General features: G+C 63.7%; 1 protein-coding gene across 1 annotated transcript; it reads right to left on the minus strand.

The window, feature by feature from the left end:
• Nucleotides 1-533: 533 nt before the first annotated feature.
• Nucleotides 534-19,993, minus strand: NOTCH4 (notch receptor 4). Its single transcript, XM_058306541.2, has 29 exons — nt 19,828-19,993; nt 19,012-19,093; nt 18,533-18,828; nt 17,903-18,250; nt 17,682-17,804; nt 17,339-17,575; nt 17,064-17,219; nt 16,622-16,816; nt 14,692-14,805; nt 14,495-14,617; nt 13,844-14,003; nt 12,785-12,930; nt 12,374-12,526; nt 12,075-12,192; nt 11,780-11,867; nt 11,273-11,426; nt 10,344-10,528; nt 8,213-8,465; nt 7,889-8,001; nt 6,093-6,616; nt 5,226-5,609; nt 4,958-5,133; nt 4,233-4,452; nt 4,006-4,078; nt 3,769-3,907; nt 2,949-3,244; nt 2,571-2,718; nt 2,006-2,103; nt 534-1,839 (listed from the first exon to the last, which is right to left on the minus strand). Exons 1-29 carry the CDS (start codon nt 19,883-19,885, stop codon nt 1,156-1,158), a joined length of 5,844 nt encoding a protein of 1,947 aa, XP_058162524.1. The 5' UTR covers nt 19,886-19,993; the 3' UTR covers nt 534-1,155.
• Nucleotides 19,994-20,692: the final 699 nt, after the last annotated feature.

The raw sequence follows: 20,692 nt of genomic DNA on the forward strand, positions 1-20,692 counted from the left end.
TTGAGTACATAAACTTATCTATGCCTCACTTATGAGAGCAAAATGGGGTTTTAAGAGCCCCTATCTCATAGAGTTGATGTGGGGATTACATGTGATAAAGGACTTGGCATATCCGGAGTGCTCAATAAATGGTATTATTAGCTTTCAAAATGCCTCACGCCTCCATACATCTCTGGCCCATCGCAATTAAAGAGGAGCAGCCACCTTGCTGAAAGGTGAAAGAAGTTTCCTTCAGGTGCTCTCTCCCTCCCCCTAATCTGAGACCTTAGGTGGCCATCACTAAATGCTCTTGCTGAAGGACAAAGTGTGGGCATGGCCTAATGTGTGTGTGGGTTCACTGGGATACTAAAGATTTTTGCTGTCAGCTGATACCGTAAATTAACACGAAACCCCAAACCTACTTTATTCTTGCTCTTTAACTGTACTCAAAGCTCCCACCCAAATGTTGAGCCAAGGGCACAAAAGTCAAGACATTATGCAGTCATTCCTGTATTTTTCCCCATTGCGCTTTCCAACCCCTCAAAAAAAAAAAGTCACGCTTCAAATCAACTTTATTGCCAGGTGATGGTTTGGGGCTCTTAAATAGATATTGGTGGCTAGAAGAGTGGTGCTTCATCCCTGCAGTGGGTTTCTTTTTTGGAATGGAAGAGGGTGGGGAGAATGCAAGGAGTCATCAGCTGGGGGAGCCAAGTGGCCCTTGGCCCCCCTTTCAGTGCCTACACAGTGCCTGGCACATAATAGGTGCTCAATAAATATTTGTCAGCCGTTTGTAGGCAGTGGGAATAAGGGGTGAACCATATACAGGAAAGAACATCTTACATCCTTTCTGCTTGCAGTTCTTGGTTTCAATGTAAGGAAACTCCCTCCGACTCCTCTGCCCTTCTGCAGCACCTCACCCTTATTTCCTGGGAGAGGAACTGGGTCCGCCTCACCCAGCACTTTAAGCCCGCTTTCCAGCGCTGCGGCGTCCGCGCATGGAGGACATTCCTCTTCTGATGGGCACCACATACTCATTTTGGGAGGGAGGCTAAACTCATGCCCTCACTTTGCGGACTCGAGGATCTCACAATCTGGAGGACCCTTCAGAATGCCTGTCACGTAACGAGTGCTCCTTTTTAGGATGCATCCCCCCTCGCCCCGCTCTCATTTAGCCTTCTATCTTTGGTCCCCGCCTCCTGGATTGAAGGGCATTTGGTGGCCCGCGAGCCCCAAAGCAGCTCGAGGGGATCCTCGCTCAGGGGACGGAGTAAGGCACGGAGGCGGGGCCGGCGTGCCGGGGGCGGGGCCGCAGGCTCTTAGGGCCACCCAATCACAGGGCCAGGCCCTGGCCGCGACCCCGGAGCCGCCCCGCACCGGAGCGGGGCTGGGCCGCGGCGCGCGCATGCCCGCCGAAAACCTTCGTCCGCGGAGGGGCGGGCCCCCTCCTGCTGCGCCTCCTGATAGGCTCCGGCAATGCGAGTAGGCCCCGCCCCCGTGCGCGGCGCAGTCGGGCGAAGTCCGGGCTTGGGGGCAAGCTCCGCCCCCTCGCGGGCGAGCGCCCACTGACAGAGTCCGGCTGCGCGGCGGAGCCCCGCCCCTTCGGCGGGGGACATCCACCGACGCGGTGCGCGTGCGCGGCGAGGCGGCGGCCCCGCGGCCCGGCGGGGCTTTGTGACGCGCGTCCGGCGGCCCCGCCCCCTCCAGCAGCGTCAGCAGGTCCCAGTGGTTGCGCTGGCGCGCGACGTCGCCGGGAGCCAGGCCGGCCTGGTCCCGGAGCGCGCGGGCCGCGCCCGCCGCCAGCAGCAGCTTGGCCGCCTCCACCGCGCCTTCGCGGGCCGCCAGGAACAGCGGCGTCTGCTCCTGCGAGGACAGAGCGGGGCGAGGTCGGGGGAGGCCCGCCCCACGTCTGCCCCTCCGGGCCCCGCCCGCTTCCCCGCTGCCGCCCCGCCAGGGCTCGCGCGGCTCCGGCGCCCTCCTCCTTCCCCGAGCCGGCCTCTTGCGTGGGGGGCCCGCTGCCCGCTCTAACCCTGCTGTCCTGGGCGTCTTTATCTGCGCCGGCCTGGAGGAGGCAGCGGGCGGCGCGGGCGTTGTTCACGGCGGCGGCCCAGTGCAGCGCGGTTTTCCCTGCGGGACGGCGCGGGGATTGTTACCCCGGGGCTGGGGGCCCGGCGCCCGAGTTCCGGTTTCCCACGGATTCTGGACTTGGGGAAAGGGCTTCTCGGGCCCGCCGGCTCCCTCCAAGGCGGGAAGCGTTGTCTTGGCAACCGCCGGCAGGCCGGAAGCGTTGCCCCTGGTGACGTCACCAGCGTACGGGCGGGACAATGGGGCATTGTTCTGGGATCGGTGGGACCGGGGGACCGTCTCCCCTTCCCCCGCCCCTCCCCCTTCCCACAGGCCCTGCCTCTCCATCCCAGGACCCTATGGGCTGGGGCCGCGCGTGGGCGTTGTTGGGGATGGTGGATGGAGACTTTGGCGCCCCTTATGGCCCCTGCACTGCACGGTGGGACGGGGTGCCGCGGCCTCCCGTGGGTCCCTCGCCTCGCACTGCACCTGCTCCACTCTAGCACGCACCGCCCTCCTCAGATCCATACCCCATTTGTCTCTGGCGCCCACGTCTGCTCGGGCTGCAATCAGTTCTTCAACCAGGTCCTCTATCGCCAGCCTGGCGGCCAGCATCAGTGCTGTGGTCCCGTCGTCTGTGCGCGCATCCACCGCAGTCTGTCTGCTCCGGAGCAGGAGCTGGGAGGCCAGAGAGGGCCCGTGATCGCTGGGTGCCGTGGGCGGCTGGTTCAGGGCTACACACTTAAATTCCTCCCAGTCCATATCCAGCCACTTGTCCTTGTTTCCCTCTTTCAGGTTCCCAGTCTCACATGAGCTTCCTTTTCGCCGAAACCCTAGGGCCTGCTTTTGTCCGGCTTTACTCGGAAGCTTTCCCCGTTTTTCTGCCGGGGACCCCAGTGTGCACTCACCTGGCACACCTCCCGAGCGTCCGCGGCCACAGCGGCGTGAAGCGGGGTGCGCCCTACCCGGTCTGGCTGGTTGGGGTTGGCACCAGCATCAAGGAGCCGGCGGGCAGCCGCTGGCTGGGAGAACCGGGCAGCCAGGTGCAGGGGGGTCTCCCCAGTGCCCACAGTGTGAGCCTGGGGACTGGCCCCTCCACCCAGCAGAGGTTCCCATGGCTCAGGGCCTCCCAGCCATGCCTCCTGGAGCATCCTGGGCCCCGCTCCTCCACAGCACACGGCAGACATCAGGGGTGTCACCCCGTCTGTGGGTGAGAGGTGGGAGGGATGGAGGACAAGTCAGCAGGCACAGCGGGGGTGGGAGAGAAAATGGGGGCTCAGAGAGCAAGAGAGGCACAGCCTGAGGCAACTGGAAGCCCGGCTCTGGCCTCGATGTTGTGTGGCTTCAGGCAAGAGACCTTTTCCCTTTTCTCTTTGGCTCCAGTTTCCTCCTCTGTAAAAGGAGTCAGTAGCCCTCAATTTTCTGCCTGTCTTGAGCCTGGGTCAGACTCACCTGGGGGGCTCGTTAAAACACCGCTGGGCCCTATATCTCAAAATCCAGAGATAGAGGATTTAGTTCTAGAGTTGAGCGGGAGAATGTGCGTTGCTGGTAAGTTCACAGGTGCCGCTGACACTGATGGTCCAGGGACCGCACTTTGAGAGCCACTTATTACGGAGGTTGTGAACTGAGAGAACACTAGGTCCCCCAGTTTTGATATAAAAGGACTTAATGATTCTAAAAAGGGTCAAGGGAGGTCTTCCTTGGCTCGGTTTGGGTTGGCGCACGTACCAGGTCCACGGCTGTCCACATCCGGGGCCTCGGTCTCGCACTCCTGGGGGGGGGTCAGCATGGCTGTCTGGGGGAGCTCCCCACAGTCTCCACTGAGAGGCCAGAGCTGGCACTTGGAGTGCGGGGTCATGACTTCAGCCTTGGGGATGAGAGCGAGGCTTAGTGAAGGCTGCCGGGCTCCCGCTCCACCCCTCCGGCCCCCCGGAGCGCTGCTGACCGGCCCTTCCACTGGCTCACCTCTTCTCCCTCCTCGGGGCCGGAGCACATCACGACTCCATCCTCATCACCTTCCGCCTCTGGCTTCAGAGCCCTGAAGGCGGGGGTGGCGCGGTTAGAGGTCATGCAGGGTTCTAAGCATCAGGCTCCCCAAGGGTTCCAGGCCTTCCTCGCCCCCTCCCCTTCCTCTGACCAGGAGCATCTGCAGGGAAGAGGCCCGCCCGAGCCCCCGTCTTCCTCACTCTCACTTGAGGCCGATGCTGTCCTCGCCCAGCGGGGGCCGGCGTCGCCGGTGAGAGGGCTGAGTCCGGGGCCGCTGAGCAAAGCCGGGGGGCAGCCAGAGGGCCCCGTGCTCCCGGCGCCGCCGCCGGAGGAGCTGGAGGACGAGGAGGGCCCCGAGGGCTAGGAGAAGCACCCCGGCCACGGGAGAGCACAGCACGGGCCACGGAAGCTGGTTGGCGCGGGGCTCTGGTGGGAGAGCAGGCGCACCTGGTGAGGCTGGTCAGTACCGGGCGACCCCGGGCAAGCGCGGGCGCCTTCCTTGCCTCACTGCTCTCATCTGTAAAATGGGACTAATCGTGCCTGCCTCATGGGGTTGGTGGGAGGACTGAGTTAATGCCGTGAGGTGCTTAGAAGAAGGCCTGACGAATAGTCAGTGCGGTATAAGCGCTAGTTATTCTTTTTGCATTCTGTGACCTCTTTGACAGATGATTGGATCTGCTGTCTCATAGAGGAGATAACCTGGAATCCAGGGTTTGGGGAGGGCTGTGGCGGAAGTTAGGGAAATGAGGGAGATGGCCGAGCAAATGGGCCGTGGGCGACCAAGTTAGAGGAGGAGGGGTCCATGAAAGGAAGCCCCGACAGGACAGCCGGGCTCCCAGCTGTCCTGTCCCAGCTGACCTCCACTGCCCGTGGCTGCCGTGGGGGCCGGCCCGGAGGCAACGGTTGGGGGCAGGGGCAGGAGGTTACTTACCGGTGCCTGCTCGAGGGTGGGCGGCCAGCAGCGGTCCAGGCAGCAGGGGCTCCAGGGCCCCCACCGCGGCCATGGCGGCCAGGAAGCGGAGCACGAGCCCAGGGTCCCAGGGACATCGGGACGCGGGGTGGTCGGAGCCACAGCGGGACAAATCCACGCCCAGGACCACCACAAACCTGCCGGGGAGGCATCGCAGAGGCTCCCGGGCTGTCCCTGGCCCCTCACCGTCCCTCTGCCCGTCTGGCCCTCCTCTCCCCGCCCTTCTTACCCAGTGCTGCGGGCGTCTGCCTCCTTGCCTGGGGGCCAGGTTTGAGATGCTGCTCTCTCCTGCCGAGAGGGCTCCCGGCCGCCTCCCAGCTCCTCTTCGGCCCGGGCCCCGGGGTAGGGGTACACCATGTCCGTGCCGTCGCTATCTTTCCTCACCCAGAGCCCCACCCTCAGCGTCAGGGACAGCGCCCGGGCCAGGGCGAGCAGCTGCCGGTCCAGGGCCGGGGGGCTCAGCACCAGCAGCAGGGCCAGGGAGGGCCCCCAGCCGGGGTCCCCAGCTTCGGGCCTGCAGTCACCCCCGTCCCAGCCGCATTCTGCGGTGTTGCAGCCCTTCTCGCAGTGCCCGTTGTGGAAGTGATCGCGGCAGAACTGGTCATAGGCTGGGCTGTAGGGCGAAGGAGGGGGCTCAGGACCCCCGAAGAAGCCCGAGACTCCCCGCTTCTCCCCAGAGAGGACTCCTGACCTTCCACCACCGCTGGGCTCTGGCTGTGAAGTGGGAGCAGCTCCTTAGCAGTGGGCCTACGGCATTCCACCCTCATCCGCTCCCCCTGCCCTCCAGCGTGCAGGCCCTTTTCCCTCCCAGGTGCTGGTTGCTAGGGGAGGTGTGCCTGGCAACAGGACCGAGCGCCCACAGCTCCTGCTGAGGAGCCCAGGGCAGTGCCTTCTCTCTAAATAGTGATGCCCGCTGCCCCGTTGCTCTGGGTTGAAGCCCAAGTCTTCCACCCGTCCACCTCCTTAGCCATGGTGAGTGGGGTGGGACCACCTGGCCCCGGGGCTTGTGGGCCTGGGGCTGTGGCCACTCTGCAGCTCAGACGCGGCCGTGACCTCCTCCCTCCCTCCCCTGCCCCAGCCAGGGTTCCGGGCTCACTTGCAGGCCCGAGGGGTCTCGCAGTCGTAGCCATCAAACAGACACTCTTCGGAGTCGCACTGCGGGTGGCACTGCCCATCCCGGAAGAGAAGCCAGCACCGGGAGTGGGCGGGGCAGCCCTTCCAGGGGTCCGGGACCCCTAGGGAGCAGTCGCCCCCGTCCCAGTCCCCCCCTGGGCCGCTGCAGCCAGCGTCACAGGCCCCGTCGCCACCTGTGCCCTCGCAGCCCCTGGCCCCAGGCCTCTGACACCGGGGCCCGGGAGAGCCGGGAGGGCAGGAGCACCGAAAGCCCGCGCCCCCCAGCCCGGGCGTCTCGGAGCAGCTGCCGTTGTGCAGGCACGGGGAGGGAGGCCCACAGCCGCCGGGAGCTGGCGGGGTCAGGCAGTCAGGGCCCCCGTAGCCGCCGAGGCAGGCGCAGCGGGGTGGCAGGCTGGGCGTGGGGGAGGGCAGACACAGGCCTCCGTGGTGGCAGTGGTGGACGCCGCAAGAAGGGGCGCTGTGGCCGCAAGTGGGGCCTTCGAAACCCTGCGGAGGGACGGAGAGATGATGGGGAGGGACCCTGAGTCATGCCCGCCTCCCCAAACTAGCTTCTGGGTTGAGACTAGTGGGCCCTGTGTTCTCGTGTCTGGAAGAGGCCTCAGTGTGCTGAGTCCATCGTGTTGGAGCTGTGTCCCATGGCGGTTTCCCACGGGACATGTCCCGTTGGGGGAGAATGGATGGAGCCCGGCTGTGTGCGACAGCCTGGGATGAACTGTGGCCTCCTAAGGCGAGGTCTGGAAGACTACAGGAAGCTTGAAACGATGAAGTTTAAGCCGAACTCCTATTATCCTAATCTTGGATGAATCACACATGGAAACCTTTCTCCTCCTCTTCTTCTGGAGGGGCACAGGATAGAGGAGGAGCACATAAGCAGACGTAAATTATCCCGCATATTGCAGTTCTTGGATTAGGTTGGACGTTATAGTGTTAAAATAATAAAAAGGCCACACACAGGGAAGTGGACATGGCTCAACTGATAGAGCATCTGCCTACCATATGGAGGGTCCAGGGTTCAAACCCAGGGCCTCCTGACCCGTGTGGTGAGCTGGCCCTTGGTAATGCTGAAGATACGCATGAGGAGTGCCCTGCCACGCAGGGGTGTCCCTGCGTAGGGGAACCCCATGTGCAAGGAGTGTGCCCTGCAAGGAGAGCCACCCCACACGAAAAAAGTGCAGCCTGCCCAGGAGTGATGCCATACCCACAGAGAGCTGATGCAGCAAGATGACTTGCAACAGAAAGAGCCAAAGATTCCTGGTGCCGCTGACAAGAATATAAGCGGACACAGAAGAACACACAGCGAATGGACACAGAGAGCAGACAACTGGAGGGGGGGAGGGGAAGGGGAGAGAAATTTAAAAAAAGAAATAAAAAAATAAAAAGGCCATGCACAAACCAATGATGTCAGTGTATACTAACCAAGGGTGAAGATGAATCTAATTCCATGCATTTGCGGTCCATTAGGCACACACACAGAGCTGAAAGAACTTATCCAAGGTCACCTAGCTTGATCTTAGGCAGCCCTGGACTTTTCCTTCGACCGTGCTTGTGATTTCTGAAAATCCCCTTGGTGCTACCACCTTACCCTGCCTTCCTCCCTGACTGCTTCGAGAGCCACTCGCCACTCTGAAAATGATATATTGCTTTCTCCAGTCATTCCCACTCTAAGGCTCCCCCAGGCTCCCCTCGAGGATTCTGGTCTGGACATGCTTGCATTGCCTCAGTGTAGGGGCCACGGAAAGCAGCCTTGCAGTCACTCACCTTGGGGCAGTGGCAGGTAAAACCCGGGGGGGGCCCTGCGGTGGCCTCGCAGGACCCTCCGTGGGAGCAGGGCTGGCTCTGGCAGGGGTCCAGCTCCACCTCGCACCGCCGGCCTGCGGGGTGGGGGGGGGTGAGCTTAGACCCCACACGCAGCTTCAGTTGCTGTCTCCCTCCTGGCTCACTTCTGGGGGTTGGCCCGGCACTAGCAAAGGGGTCTTGGGGTGCCTTCTCTAGGCGCAGGGGATGGACGAGATGATCAGGCTGCTTCTGGGCGAGGACTGCCAACTCAGCCGAGCCCGCGAGATGCCCGCCCCCGGGCCTCACCTGTGTGTCCAGGCAGACACTGGCAGTAGAAGGCATTGGCCAGAGGGTGGCAGGCTGCCGTGCCCGTGGGGTGGCAGGGCCGGTCCAGACACTCGTCCACGTCCCCCTCACAGCGCAGACCCACGAAGCCTGGGGGGCAGGAGCAGTGGAAGCCTCCGGGTTTGCGGGTGCAGGTCCCTTGGTTATGGCAGGGCTGAGACTGACAAGCGTCCAGTTCCTCTGAACAGTTCTGTCCACTGTAGCCGGGGGCGCACTGCGGGCAGAGGGTCAGATGGCGAAACAGGGGCGGCCCGGCCTGGGGTGGCAGGCCCTCACCTTCCAGCTCAGCCCCCGCCCAGCTCGCCATCCGCCGGCAGCACGGCCGCTTAGCCCTCCCGTCTCAGTGCGTCAGTACCCAACGATTCCTCAGAAACGGACCGTTCAGCCCCTCCTGCCTGCAGAAACAATCTCTACAACGCCTTACCACCAGACCTAACTCCACTTTTGATAAAACCACCCTCTCCCACCCACACATCCACCAGGCTCTTTCGTGCTTTACTAATTAATTCAAAAGCACTTACTGAATACCGATTTCATGCCAGGTGCTGTTTTCAGCACTAGAAATACAATGGCAATGGGAACCCATTACTACTTTCTTGAGGTGCTCAGGCAACCAGAGGAGAGACAGCTAGCTTATTATTTAAAGATTTATTTGTTCATTGTGTGCTTGTCTTCTCTTTGAGGCACCTGGGACCTCCCCTGTGGTAGGCAGGCTCCCAACTGCTTGAGCCCCATCTACTTTCCGACAGCTAACTTAGTGCATGATTTATATGCATGATTTCATGTCACCCTCCTAACAACACTTTACATGAAATATCTCCTTTGATCCTCACTTCAAACATAAGGAAACCGAGGCGCTGAAAGAGTAAGTGACTTGCACAAGCCACACAGCCAGTCGGTGGCAGAGCTGAGATCCAGTGTGGGTCTCTGGCTCGGGAACCCGTGCCCTTGGCCCTTTGCTGATCGCTTCAGACTGTTCTGAGACAAGGGTCCTCAAAGAGGCCTGTGCCACGTACTGAGTTCTTGCAAGAGGAAGGAGCGCAAGCACGAACGGGAGAGCCAGGAATCCTCCAGAACACCAGGACTCTCGGCTAAGCCGGAGGAAAGGGCATCTGCAGAGGGAGCTGAGGAGCACCCAGAGAGCTGTGAGAAGCACGAGGCTCCTGGAGGAGGGCGTCTCAAGACAGAGGGAGTAAGGCTGGGTCGCGCGCACGCGGGGTTCACTACCGATCAGTACACCGCTTTGGTGTGTGTTGGAAAAATGTTCAGAACGAAAAGCTAAAAAATAAAACTCAAAAGTGAAAGAAGGGGGGTGGATGTGGCTCGGTGGTTGAGCGCCTGCTTCCCAGGTATGAGGTCGTGGGTTCAGTCCCTGGTACCTCCTAAAAATAAAAAAAAATTAAGAGGGTGGGGCCAAGGGGCCTGCATCGGGCCCGCTATCAGCAGCCGTGGTTCGGAGCACGGGGCTCACGCCACCCGCACTTGCATTCCAGCTCGACCCTCCTGGCGCAGGGCCTCGGACCACCGAGCTAAGCCGTAACCAGCCTGGAGGGACGCAGTTGGGTCTTCAAGGGCGCGTCGGCATCGTCGGGTGGAAGGGGGGTGGGGCAGCCGTTTCCGGCAGAGGCGAAGCAGGGAGGAAGGTGCAGGGGCGGGACCTGCCTGCGATGTGTGGGGAGGCCTGCGGGGCGGGGCGCAGGTGGGTGGCGGTGGGAAGACACAGCCCGAGAGGCAGGCAGCTGGGCCTGCAGGGCTCGGGATTTGTTCTCAAAGAGGCAGGCAGCCGCTGGAGCGTTTCCAGCAGGGGCGTGACAGGTCAGTTTGGCCTGTTGGGTAGGTTGGGTCCACGATGGACAGGTGTGAAGTCCAGATGGAGTGCACCCAAAGCCTGGGCTGTGGGTGAGAGGTGCAGGGGAAGGGACAGAGCTGAGACCTGCTTAGGAGGCAGAATCACCGTGGGCACGACCTGGTAGCTGGTTGGACGTGGGGGAAAATGAAAAGGAGGAGACGTGGATGCCTGGTGGCCCCTGTGCCTGTTGTCTCCATGTCCAGCCCCCCTTTCTCCCTCCTCCCTCCCCTCCAGACCTCTCACCTGGCAGAGATACCCGTCGGGCTGGGCCACGCAGGTGGCCCCGTGCTGGCAGGGCCTGGCCTCGCACGGATTCACCCTGTCCTGGCACGAGCTGCCTTGGAACCCAGGAGGGCAGTGGCAGAAGTAGGAGGGCCCGCTGTCGACGCACAGGCCCCCGTTCTGGCACAGGGAAGAGGCCTCTGTGCCTGGAGGGAGACAGACAGGCAGAGAAAGCCAAGGGAAGCGAAAGGCGCTCAGGGCTCCACCGGAGTGGAGAGGCCTTTACGTTGGGGGCGCGCGCACTCTTGGGGTGGCGGAGGCAATTGGGAGCCTGAGGAGTTAGTGACTCCTGACCCTGGACCTCAAGTTCTCCGTCCTACTTTTCTGCCAGAATACGGGGGAGACGCCTCGTAAGCTTATTCGAGTGTTCTGAGCCTGCTGGTGGCTTGAAACGAGGCTCAAGCAAGCCAAGGCTTGCATCCCCTCCGATGTTCTCTCACTGCGCTTCCCATCATCACCGCTAAGCCAGCAGTGGTCCCTCTCCCGAGCTCTTCCCACGTCAAGCCTCCTTTGAGTGAGGGGCTCTTCTTTCACAGGAGGGACGCGCGGCGTTAGTGGAGCTGGGTTAAACGTGGACCACCCTGGGGCAGTTGCGCTGTGTGGTCCAGGGAGAGGGGCTCCATGCCGCTGTGTCCCGAGGGATTGTGCTAAGCTGGAGTCTTACGGACTGGGCTGCGTGGCGTGGCTTGAGTTGTGCTGACTGTGCTGACGGGAGCTGAGCTGTCGGGCTGCGCTGGCTGTGGAGCTGGGAACCCACAACGGGGGTTGGTCTGTGTGGCGTTGAGGCTCAGTTATTTTGGCCAAAGGTTGAGTGTGGACACCCTTCGGGATGGGGTAGGGGGGATCCCTTCCTTCTTCATCTGCTCCCCAGTTCGCGTTTGGGTTGGTACCTTGGCTCAGAGCAGCCTTCTGGCAGGAGGACAGCGGCACGTCGCAGAGAGGCCCGGTCCATCCCCGGAGGCAGAGGCACTGGGAGGAGGGCCCGGTCTGCACGCAGTGGGAATTGGGGGGGCAGGGCTTCTGGGCACATAAGTCCACCAGGGCCTGGGGGTTGGCAGGGGCACGAGGAGGTCAGAATGTGAGGTTCCCAGCCCGGAGAAGGCCCTCGGCCGCTGCGGCGCCTGGGAGTCCCTCACATCCACAGCTCCCTCCCCGTGAGGCCAGGGGCGCCTCCCGGCAGCACCCTGCCCCCAGAGCAGCCTCTCATCAGACGTCCTCTCAGCCCTTCCTTCTTCACTCCACTCAGCTCTCAAGCCAGCCCGACCCCTCCATGCCCATGCTTCCGTCTGGGCCGCCTCTCCCCAGCTGCCCTCCGCCCACCTTTGAGTCCCCGAGCCCCCTCGCTGGAGCTCCGCAGCGCCCGCCCTCCTCGGCACACCTGGCCCAGGGCCCCTCACCTGGCAGCTGCTTCCCGTGTAGCCAGCGGGGCAGAGGCAGCGGGGGCCCTGAGGGCCGTCTTGGCAGGTGGCCCTGTTCCCGCAGGGGCTGGACAGGGCAGAGACAGAGCACTAGGGGGGAAGGCCTTGGAAGCGAGGGGGAGGGGTGTGGGACCTGGGGGGGGAACGAGGAGGGGGGTAGAGCGGAAGCCCCAGGGATGTGCTGGAGGCAGCCCGAGCCCGGGGGAGAGGGCGGCGGGGCGGGGGAGCGGAGGGGCTGCCTCCCCCTCTCCAGGGGTCTTGGAGCCCTGCTCACGTGTCTGCACAGCTGGGGGGGATCCGCGCTTCGCAGCGGGGGCCCCGGAAGCCCGCGGCACAGAGGCAGGAGAAGGCGGCAGGCCTGCTCAGGCAGGTGCCCCCGCCGAGGCACGGGGCTGCAGAGGGGAGGCAGTGAGGGGCGGGGTTCCTGCAGCCCAGCCCGTGACCTCAGGCACAGCGCACGCTCCCCCCCAACGACAGCACACTGCCACCCAATTAGCTTTCTCCCGGGGTGCAAACCCACCCCGCCCAGCCCCCCAGTGCCCCCGTGGGCCCCGGGACCCGGTGGGCACTCACCGGAGGCACAGTGGTCCGCGTGGCTCTGGCAGCGGGGCCCCGTGTGGCTCGGGAGGCAGGTGCAGGAGTAGCCGCCAGGGGTGGGGCTGCAGGAGCCACCGTTGAGACAGGGCCCTGAGTCACAGGCTGTCAGCTCCTGGCGGCAGGTGGGCCCTGAGGGAGACGCAGGTCTGGGGAAGGACAGCCTCCCCTCTGTCCTCTCCCTCCACTCACCCCTCCTCCCTTTCCCCTCTCCTGTCGCTCCCCCATCCCACCGCGTTTCTCCCCTCCCCACCTTCCGGACACCACCTGTGCCCCCTGCAGCGCATGCCCAGTTCTCCTTGGCGGTGACCGAAACCCAGAGCCTTGGGCACCGGTCTCCACTGGCCGCAGCCGTAGTGCGGGGCGTGCGTGCTTTGGGGAGGGCCTCACCCGTGTAGCCTGCGGGGCAGGTGCAGTTGTAGCCGGCGGGCTGGGGGTGGCAGGTTCCCCCGTGGGCACAGGGCATGGAGAGGCAGCCCCCCAGCTCGGCCTCACACTCTGGCCCCGTCCAGCCCACATCGCACACACAGGAGGACCTGGTCAAAGAGAGAAAGGGCAAGTTTTCCTCTTCTCCCACTACAACCTTCTTCCCTCCGCTGGCCAAACCCCTATGACCTGTTTTTGGCCTGGAGCCTCTGCCCTCTGTCTCCAGTGATGTTGCTCTCAATGTCCCACTCCACCCCCCCTCTTTTTTTTAAGATTAATTAATTTATTTCTTCCCACCCACTTGTTGCATTTCACTTGTTGTGTCTGTTTGGCTTCCTTGTTTCTTTAGGAGGCACCAGAAGCCGAACCGGCAGCCTCTGATGTGGGAGGCAGGTGTGTAATCACTTGAGCTACCTCCGCTCCCTGATTTGTTGTGTCTCTCATTATGTTTTTTCTTCTCGTGTCTCTTGTGTCAGCTTGCTGCACCTGCCCATCATGCCAGGTCGCTGTCTTCTTTAGGAGGACTGGGATCCGATCCAGCGACCTCCCATGTGGTGGGCTCAAGCCCAGTCGCCTGAGCCACATCTGCTCCCCTACCCCATCCCATTTTACTTGAAAATATATATAATGAGAGCTCCACGATGAGAACAGGAGGCAGTTGGTCTCTTTTGTTCTCTGCTCTTCCCCCAGTGCCTTGAATGGCACCCACACATAGTACATGCTCAAGAAATATTTTTCTACTGAACGATGAAATGGCCGTGGGAATTAATGATTTAATGCTCTTCTCCTGCTCCGACCCCCGAGTCCTCTCTTTCCCCCCATTATTTACGAATTCTCCCCTCTTTGGATAGCACTCACCAGTCAAGCCCTCCCACTGGCTGTGCCCTAAGAACTAAGCCACCTCCTTCCGGCTCACCAGTGGTCATTTCCCACAGACAGGCCCCTCACACTGGCTGTCGCCCCCTGTCCAGCCGGGGAGGACCAAGACGAGGGGGCAGCTGGGGCGGACCGGGAAAGCAGTACCTCTGGCAGTGCCCGTGTTTGCAGGTGCAGTTGTCCTCGGCAGGGGCACAGCCAGGGCTCCCGTCGGGGCAGAGGCAGGAGGCTGTGTCCTCCTGATTCTGGCATCCCGACTTGGGCTGGCACAGGTTGGGGGTACACAGGGGCACCTCACAGCGCTGGCCTGGGCGGGTGGAGATGGGTCAGGGAGAAAACAGAATCCCGCCATGTCCACGTTAGGCGTGACGTGCTCACTTCCCCATGAGCCTGTTGGTCAGTGGCCCCCTCTGGCCTTCACGGTAGTGTCAGGACACTGTCTAAATTCTCCAGGGTGACGCCCGGAGCCCTGCCCCACGCGGCCGTCCTGCAGCTCCGCCTTTCTCATCCTTCTGCATTGCTCTCTAAGCTACCGACCAGGTATCGTCCCCCAGGCCCGTGCACATGGCTTATCTACAGCTACTACACGCTGTCTGGCATTCGTCTCAGACTCCTCCTCATCCTTCAAGACTCAGTGCGGCCATCACCTCCTCCATGAAGCCTTCCCATCTGTAGTCTGGGTGGTTGGTGCCAACCACATCCCAGTCTCATATCCCGACCCTCAGCCCCGCCCCCGTCCCCTTCCCCACCCCCGTACCCCAAGGATCCTTCCATGACTGCCACGCTTCCCCTGCTGACCTGTGAAGCCGGGCGGGCAGAGGCAAGAGAAGGCTCCTGGCAGATCCAGGCAGCTGGCTCCAGGGGGGCAAGGGCTGCTCAGACACTCGTCCTCCTCCGCCTCGCAGCGCGGGCCGCCGAAGCCTGCATGCACCGGGAGGATCAGGGGCCTGCGCGGCCACCTGCCTCTGCCTGCCCCAGGCACTGGCCCACGTTACCTGGGGGACACACGCAACGGAAGGCCCCTGGCTGGTCCTGGCACTGCCCGCCGTTGGCACAGGGGGAGCTCCCGCACTCGTCCACGGCCTCCTCGCACGTGGCGCCTGTGAACCCTGGAGCACGGATGTGGGAGGGGAGAGAAGGCAAAGGGCAGTGAGGGAGACGCAGCGCCTGCCCTGCCAGGGATGCTCAGCCCGGAGGCCTTCCCCAGGGGGCAGCCAGCAGGTTGCCATGGAGACGATGAGGGGTGCACCCTCCTGCCCAGCCCACGGCGTGCCCCGCGGCAGCCCCACTCCCGCTGCCACGCGGGCCCTGCTGCGCCGCCTCCTGCCGGTGGGAAAGCTGGGACCTGTGGGAGGGCCGCCAGGCAGTGCCTTTTGGGGGGCATTCCTGTGTGCACCGAGGGCGGCTGCTGAGCTGGGGTCCTTGGGGTGCAAAGGAACAAGTGGGCATTTGCTGGGAGGGAGTTGTCCTCTGGTTCTACCTGGGCAGGCCTCTGTGCCGGGCAGACCAGGGATCCCCAAAGGGGGAGCTGAGGGGCCGTGGGGAGCTGCGTCCCTCCCATTCGTTCCGTTGCCCTGGGCAGGTCCCCGTCGCCGCCTCTCACGCATGGGGCTATGCACTGGGGCTCGGCCGCCTCCCTCTTCCTGCTGGGATGCCCCTCGGGAGCTCATTACCAGCCTCAGGCCTGCCCTCAGAGGACCCAGCGGTCTCCTCTTCCTTTCCTGTGACCGCCTGTGAGTGGCCTGGCTGCCGCTCATCCCAGAGAGGCGATGATGTGCGGCGGGTGAAGCGATCGAAGCCCTGGCTTGACCTCCCGCTCGGCCGCTTGGGACCCGGGGCAAGGTATTAACCTCTCTGTGCCTGTTTCCTTACTTATGAAAGAGGCGTGTGACGGGGGACTCAGCTGTGGTTTCCCTGCACGTGGCTCTCCTGCCCCTTCTGTTTGAACCTATAGTTAGTGCTAGACTTGATAGGTGTACGTCCAAGAGACTTAACCCTGGACTGTCCATGTGCCAGCTGGGCCCTGAGTCTCAGCAGAGTTGCAACATCTATTCTCCAGTTCATTGGACTCGCCGAGGACAACTAACAAGGAGGTGATGATGGGCAACGCCCACCCCAAGGAGCCGAGAGTGTCTGCAGCTGCAAGCAAGACAGTCCTGTCCACCTGCCCCATGGGACCTAAGCCCCCTCTCAGAGGCAGAGTGGGCAGCACCATCCCAGAATCCTCAGGGTTGGGGAGTGAACGATGGAGTAAAGCCGACTTAAACAAAAAAAGGACTTTTAACAATGCTGGTCTCGTAGGGTTATTGTAAAGTTAGGTGAGATAATGCGGGTAAGATGCTCAGACAGTGCCTGGCAAATAGTAAGCTTTTTTTTGTGGGGGGAGGGGGCCACCCATTTCCCTGGCTTTGAGCCTGTCTCTCTCCCTTGGTGGGCTTTCCCCCCTTAAAGCTACCTGGGAAGTGGCTGCAGCCGCCCAGCAATCTTCCTCTTGCACCAAATTCAAGCACCCAGGCCTTTGGCCTTTGAGTGTTTGCTTAGTCTCTGCAGCAGAGTTTCTGTGATTAGGGGAGTAGTCTAGGGGGGCACAAGCTGAGGCTGCAGCCCAGAAAGTTTATTAATTGCCGTTCTGCTCATCTCCCACGGGCCTCTGTGTACAGGGGACCTTTTTGAGCACTTTCCGGCTGGGTGCGCCTGGAGTTGAGCGGTGCACTGCCTCACTCCTGCCTGCAGCAGCCCTGCCGTAGGGACACGCCATCGCCCAGCTCTCATCCCAGGGCAGGAAGAGAGGCGTCCTTTGGTAACTGGCCCCACCGGCTCCGAGGCCATCCTGGCTCCGGAGGGGCGAAGCACACTGGGTTCGGGGTTGGTCCTGTCTTCCCCCCCAGTGCTCCTCCCCCACCAGCGTCCCCCAGCGCTCAGTACCTGGGGGGCAGAGGCAGTGGAAGGTGGCGAGGAGGTCCAGGCAGGTGCTGCCCGCGCTGCAGGGCTGGGACAGGCACTCGTTGTGGTCGGCCTCGCAGCGGGAGCCCGTGTAGCCAGGGGGGCAGAGGCAGTGGAAGGAGCCGGGGGTGTTGAGGCAGGAGCCCCCGTGCTCGCAGGGGCTGGAGCCTTGCTGGGCTGCGAGGAAGAAGAGCCGGAGTCGGCAGGTGCCGGGGTGGGGCGGGGCACGAGGGCGGGGCCTGGGCGGGGAGGAGACTAGGGGGCCAGTATGTGGGGCCTGGAGGACTGAGCTTTGGCGACTGGAAGGAGTCTGGAAAAATTCAGGGAAAAAGCGATGACTGCTTTTGGAAAACAATCTGTCCTTTTCTGTCTCTGTTGCAGAGGCCAGCCTGGGGGCTCAGAGAGGCGGCGTGGGGTGGCTCACCCATCTGACACTCATCCAGGTCCTGGTGGCACGTGGGCCCTGAGTAGCCGGGCTGGCACAGGCAGAGCGGGGAGCCCGTGAGCGGGTTGGTGCTGCACTGGGCTTCCGCGTGGCACGGCCGGCTCAGGCACATGTCCTCCAGGTGGCACAGGAGGCCTGCAGGGGCGGCAGGGGCGAGGCTCTCGGGGGCCGTCGGCTCCCAGCCGCCCTCCTGGCACGTCTCTCCCCCTCCCCCTCCCCTCCCACCGCCCCCGGTGTCCTCCGCTGCCGTGTACCTGTGCGGCCAGGTGGGCAGAGGCAGGAGAAGGAGCCCACGCGGTCGACGCACGTCGCTCCCGGGGCACAGGTGGCGGTGACGCAGTCGTCCAGGTTCTCCTCGCAGCCCGCGCTTCCCCAGCCGCTCACGCACACGCAGTGAAAGCCGCCGGCGGAGTTCTGGCAGGTACCCCCGTTTCTGCAGCGAGGGGGGCCCGGGGCCTCACATTCATCCACGTCTTCAGAGCAATCCCAGCCTGCAAGGGGTTGCAGAGGGGACAAAGGCTAGAGCTGGTGAGGAGGGGAGGCTCTGGGCCAGCCGTCTGGGCCGCCGGTGCCACGGACGCGGCTTAAGCAGCTCACCTGTCCAGGTGTCTGGGCAGAGGCAGTTGTAGGTGCCCAGCCCGTCCTGGCACGTGCCCCTGTTCTGACAGCGATGCGCGGCGCAGTCGTCCAGGTTCACGTCGCAGTCCGGGCCTGTGAAACCTGGCAGGGCCGTGGGGTCAGATGGGGTCGGGGGCCCCGAGGAGACGGGCCGCCCTGCCCAGAGCGAGGGGCCGTGGTACGGCCCCTGCAGGACGCACCTGCCGGGCAGAGGCAGCGGTGGAAGGGGGAGCCGCCCTCGGGCACCAGCTGGCAGCTGCCCCCGTTGGGGCAGCCCCTGGGAGGGCAGGGCCCGGCCCGCAGCTCGCAGCGTGGGCCTTTGCGCCCCGCGGGGCAGAGGCACTGGAAAGAGCCCAAGGTGTTGTAGCAGGAGGTGCCCTCGGGGCAGGCCGCCGGGTCCAGGTAGCACTCGTTGACGTCGTGCTGGCAGGCATGGCCCTCGAAGCCGGGCGGGCAGCGGCACTGGATCTGGGGGTACGTGGCCAGACACACCCCTCCGTTGACGCAGGGGTTGGCTGGGCAGAAGTCCCGCAGCTGGCACCGCTCCCCTGCGGGAGAGGCAGAGGGGGCCGCTCCAACACCGCGCAGGGACCAGCTCACCCGAGGCCGCCCGGGTCTCAAGCTGTCCTCTCCCTGCGTCTGAGTTTTGCACCGAGTGCCCTTTACTCCCAGGCCCGCTTTGCCCCGGTCCATCGCCCCCTGCCTCGGTTTCTCCATGCTTCGGGAGGGTTAAATCTGGAGGGCCCCTGATTTGCAGACTGAAAAGGAGACGTGTGCCTGGCCCAGCCCGCCCTCCCCTGCCCGCCTAGCCCCGCCCCCCCAGCGCTGACCTGTCCACCCGGGACTGCAGGAGCACTGTCGATGGCCTGAGGGCTGGACGTGGCAGCTGCCCCGTTGGTGACAGAAGGAGGGAGGACAGGAGGGCTCCAGCCAGACCTGGCACCTGTCCCCAGTGAAGCCGGGGGCGCAGGAGCAGAAGAAGCGGGGGGCTGGGGGCTCGGAGGGGCTCGGGGGGCTGGCCCCGGCGGGGAGCAGGGCTTGGCAGCTGCCTCCATTCTGGCAGAGCTGGGCATCCTGGCAGGGGTCGGGAAACTGGCATGTCTCGCCCAGGAAGCCGGGGGCACACCTGGGCAGGGGAGGAGAGAGGAGAAGGCACACCTGGGTCCCTCTTCACCTCCGCCCTCCTTTGACTTCAGTGCTCTCTCTTCGTCCCCCACCTCTCCCCTTTCTCCCCTCCTTCCCCTCGCCACCCATCCTCCCCTACCCTCCCCGTGTCTCTCCAGCCTCCCCTCCCTCGAGGCCCACTCACTGGCAGACCCCCTGCCCCTGAGACAGGCTCAGGCAGGTGCCTCCGTGGGCGCAGGGTTCTGAGAGATTCCCGCACAGCAGCCCTAGGATGAGACAGGTTGTGGGACTGGAGCGCAGGAGCCCGTGCTTCCGCTCCTCCCCTCGCAGGTGCACGGCGCAGGTGCCTGGTCCCACCGTGGTGCTCCGGGAACCACCATCCGATCTCCCGCGCCTGTTCCCGGGCCCGCGGGGTCCCCCCGCCCCAGGCCTCCCAGCTCCTAACCCCCCACCCTCCCGCTTTCCTGTTTATTCTCTGGCCTCCCGCGTCCAGCTTCAGGCTCCATCTCTCGGAAGCAAGACGGAGGATCAGGAGCGGGGGGACAGAGCGGGCTCCTGGGAGGTGCATGGCCCAGACGCTGAAGGGATTTCCTCCCGGAAGGGCCCAGCGTCAAGCCATCGGGGGTGGGGACAGCTGGACCAGGACAGGGGCTTGGTGCGCCCTCTACTTCCCACGCCCGCTCCTCCTTCCCGGTCGCCTCTTCCCCGGGCAGGCGGCCGCCCCGTCCGCTCCCCTCGGCCTCGCGGGGCGGCCTGGGTCCTCCCTGGGGGGCACCCTCCCACCCTTCCCCCGCGGCCACCACCCCTGGCATCAGGCGCGAAGCCCCGGTCAGCGCGGCTCCAGCGGCAGAGCTGTCGCTCCCTGCAGGCTGCTCCCACTCGGGGGCTGAGCCGCTTCTCCGTCCTTGGGGTTTGGGGCTCAGAATTCTCTGGGCCCCCAGCCCCAGCAGACCACCTCCCGGGAGAGATGGACCCCCGCCTCTCGCGCCGCCGGCCTCACCTGTGGTCATGACGGTTGAGGAACCCAGCAGCAGCAGCAGCAGGGAAGGGGGCTGCATGCCAGAGCCCCCTCCCCAGGCAGGGACCCCCAGAGCCCTCCTGAGGCAGGAGCCACCGCCTCTGCTCCCACCGCCCCTTCTTCCTCCTCCTCGGCCGCTGCAGGCCTCACGTCTGAGCTGTTTCCTGAGTCACACAATGTCCTGGACACCCTGGTGCTGTGCGGGGGGCGGGGGGCGGAGGAGCATGGGGGGTGAGGGAGGGGCCTTCGGGCCCTGACAGCCCCTGGGGAGGTGGGGCGATGGGAGGGCAGGGGACGGGGGCCGCGGGCACGAGGGCGCGGGCAGCCCTTGCCTTCCGTGGGGGCGCGGTCTCTCCTAGAGACGGGCACTGCACGGTGGACCCCGGCCCGGGACCTGCGGTCGAGGTGGGTGGTGGGAGCTCCCCTCTGCCTCTTCCCAGAGGGGAGGATTATTTGGTGAGGTCAGTACGGCCGCTTCTCAGAGAATCTGCGACTGACGCTGACTTGAAACCACTCCGCCTCGGCAGAGGGCGCCGGGGGACTTGTGGGTGTTTCCGTGACCCTGGCTGGACACTTCGTCTTCTCCCTTTGGCTGCTGGGCAGGATGCTCGGCTGGTTTCGGGGGGAACCCTCATCCTGCTTGGGAGGGGAACCTGCAAGCTTGCCACTATGATGATGAATGAACAGTCTCTTCTTAATTTTGCAGTCTGCAATTTGCAGACTGCAAAAAGCCCCACAAAGCACCAAAATTTGTAGCCAACACTGAATTTTCGGTAGGTTTCCCCCATCCCGTCTCTGCCCCCCTCCTGTGGCAGTGGTCCCCGGGATGCAGCGAGTGCCAGTCTGT

Source organism: Dasypus novemcinctus, chromosome 11 (genome assembly GCF_030445035.2).
Source record: "Dasypus novemcinctus isolate mDasNov1 chromosome 11, mDasNov1.1.hap2, whole genome shotgun sequence".
Lineage (NCBI taxonomy): Eukaryota > Metazoa > Chordata > Mammalia > Cingulata > Dasypodidae > Dasypus > Dasypus novemcinctus.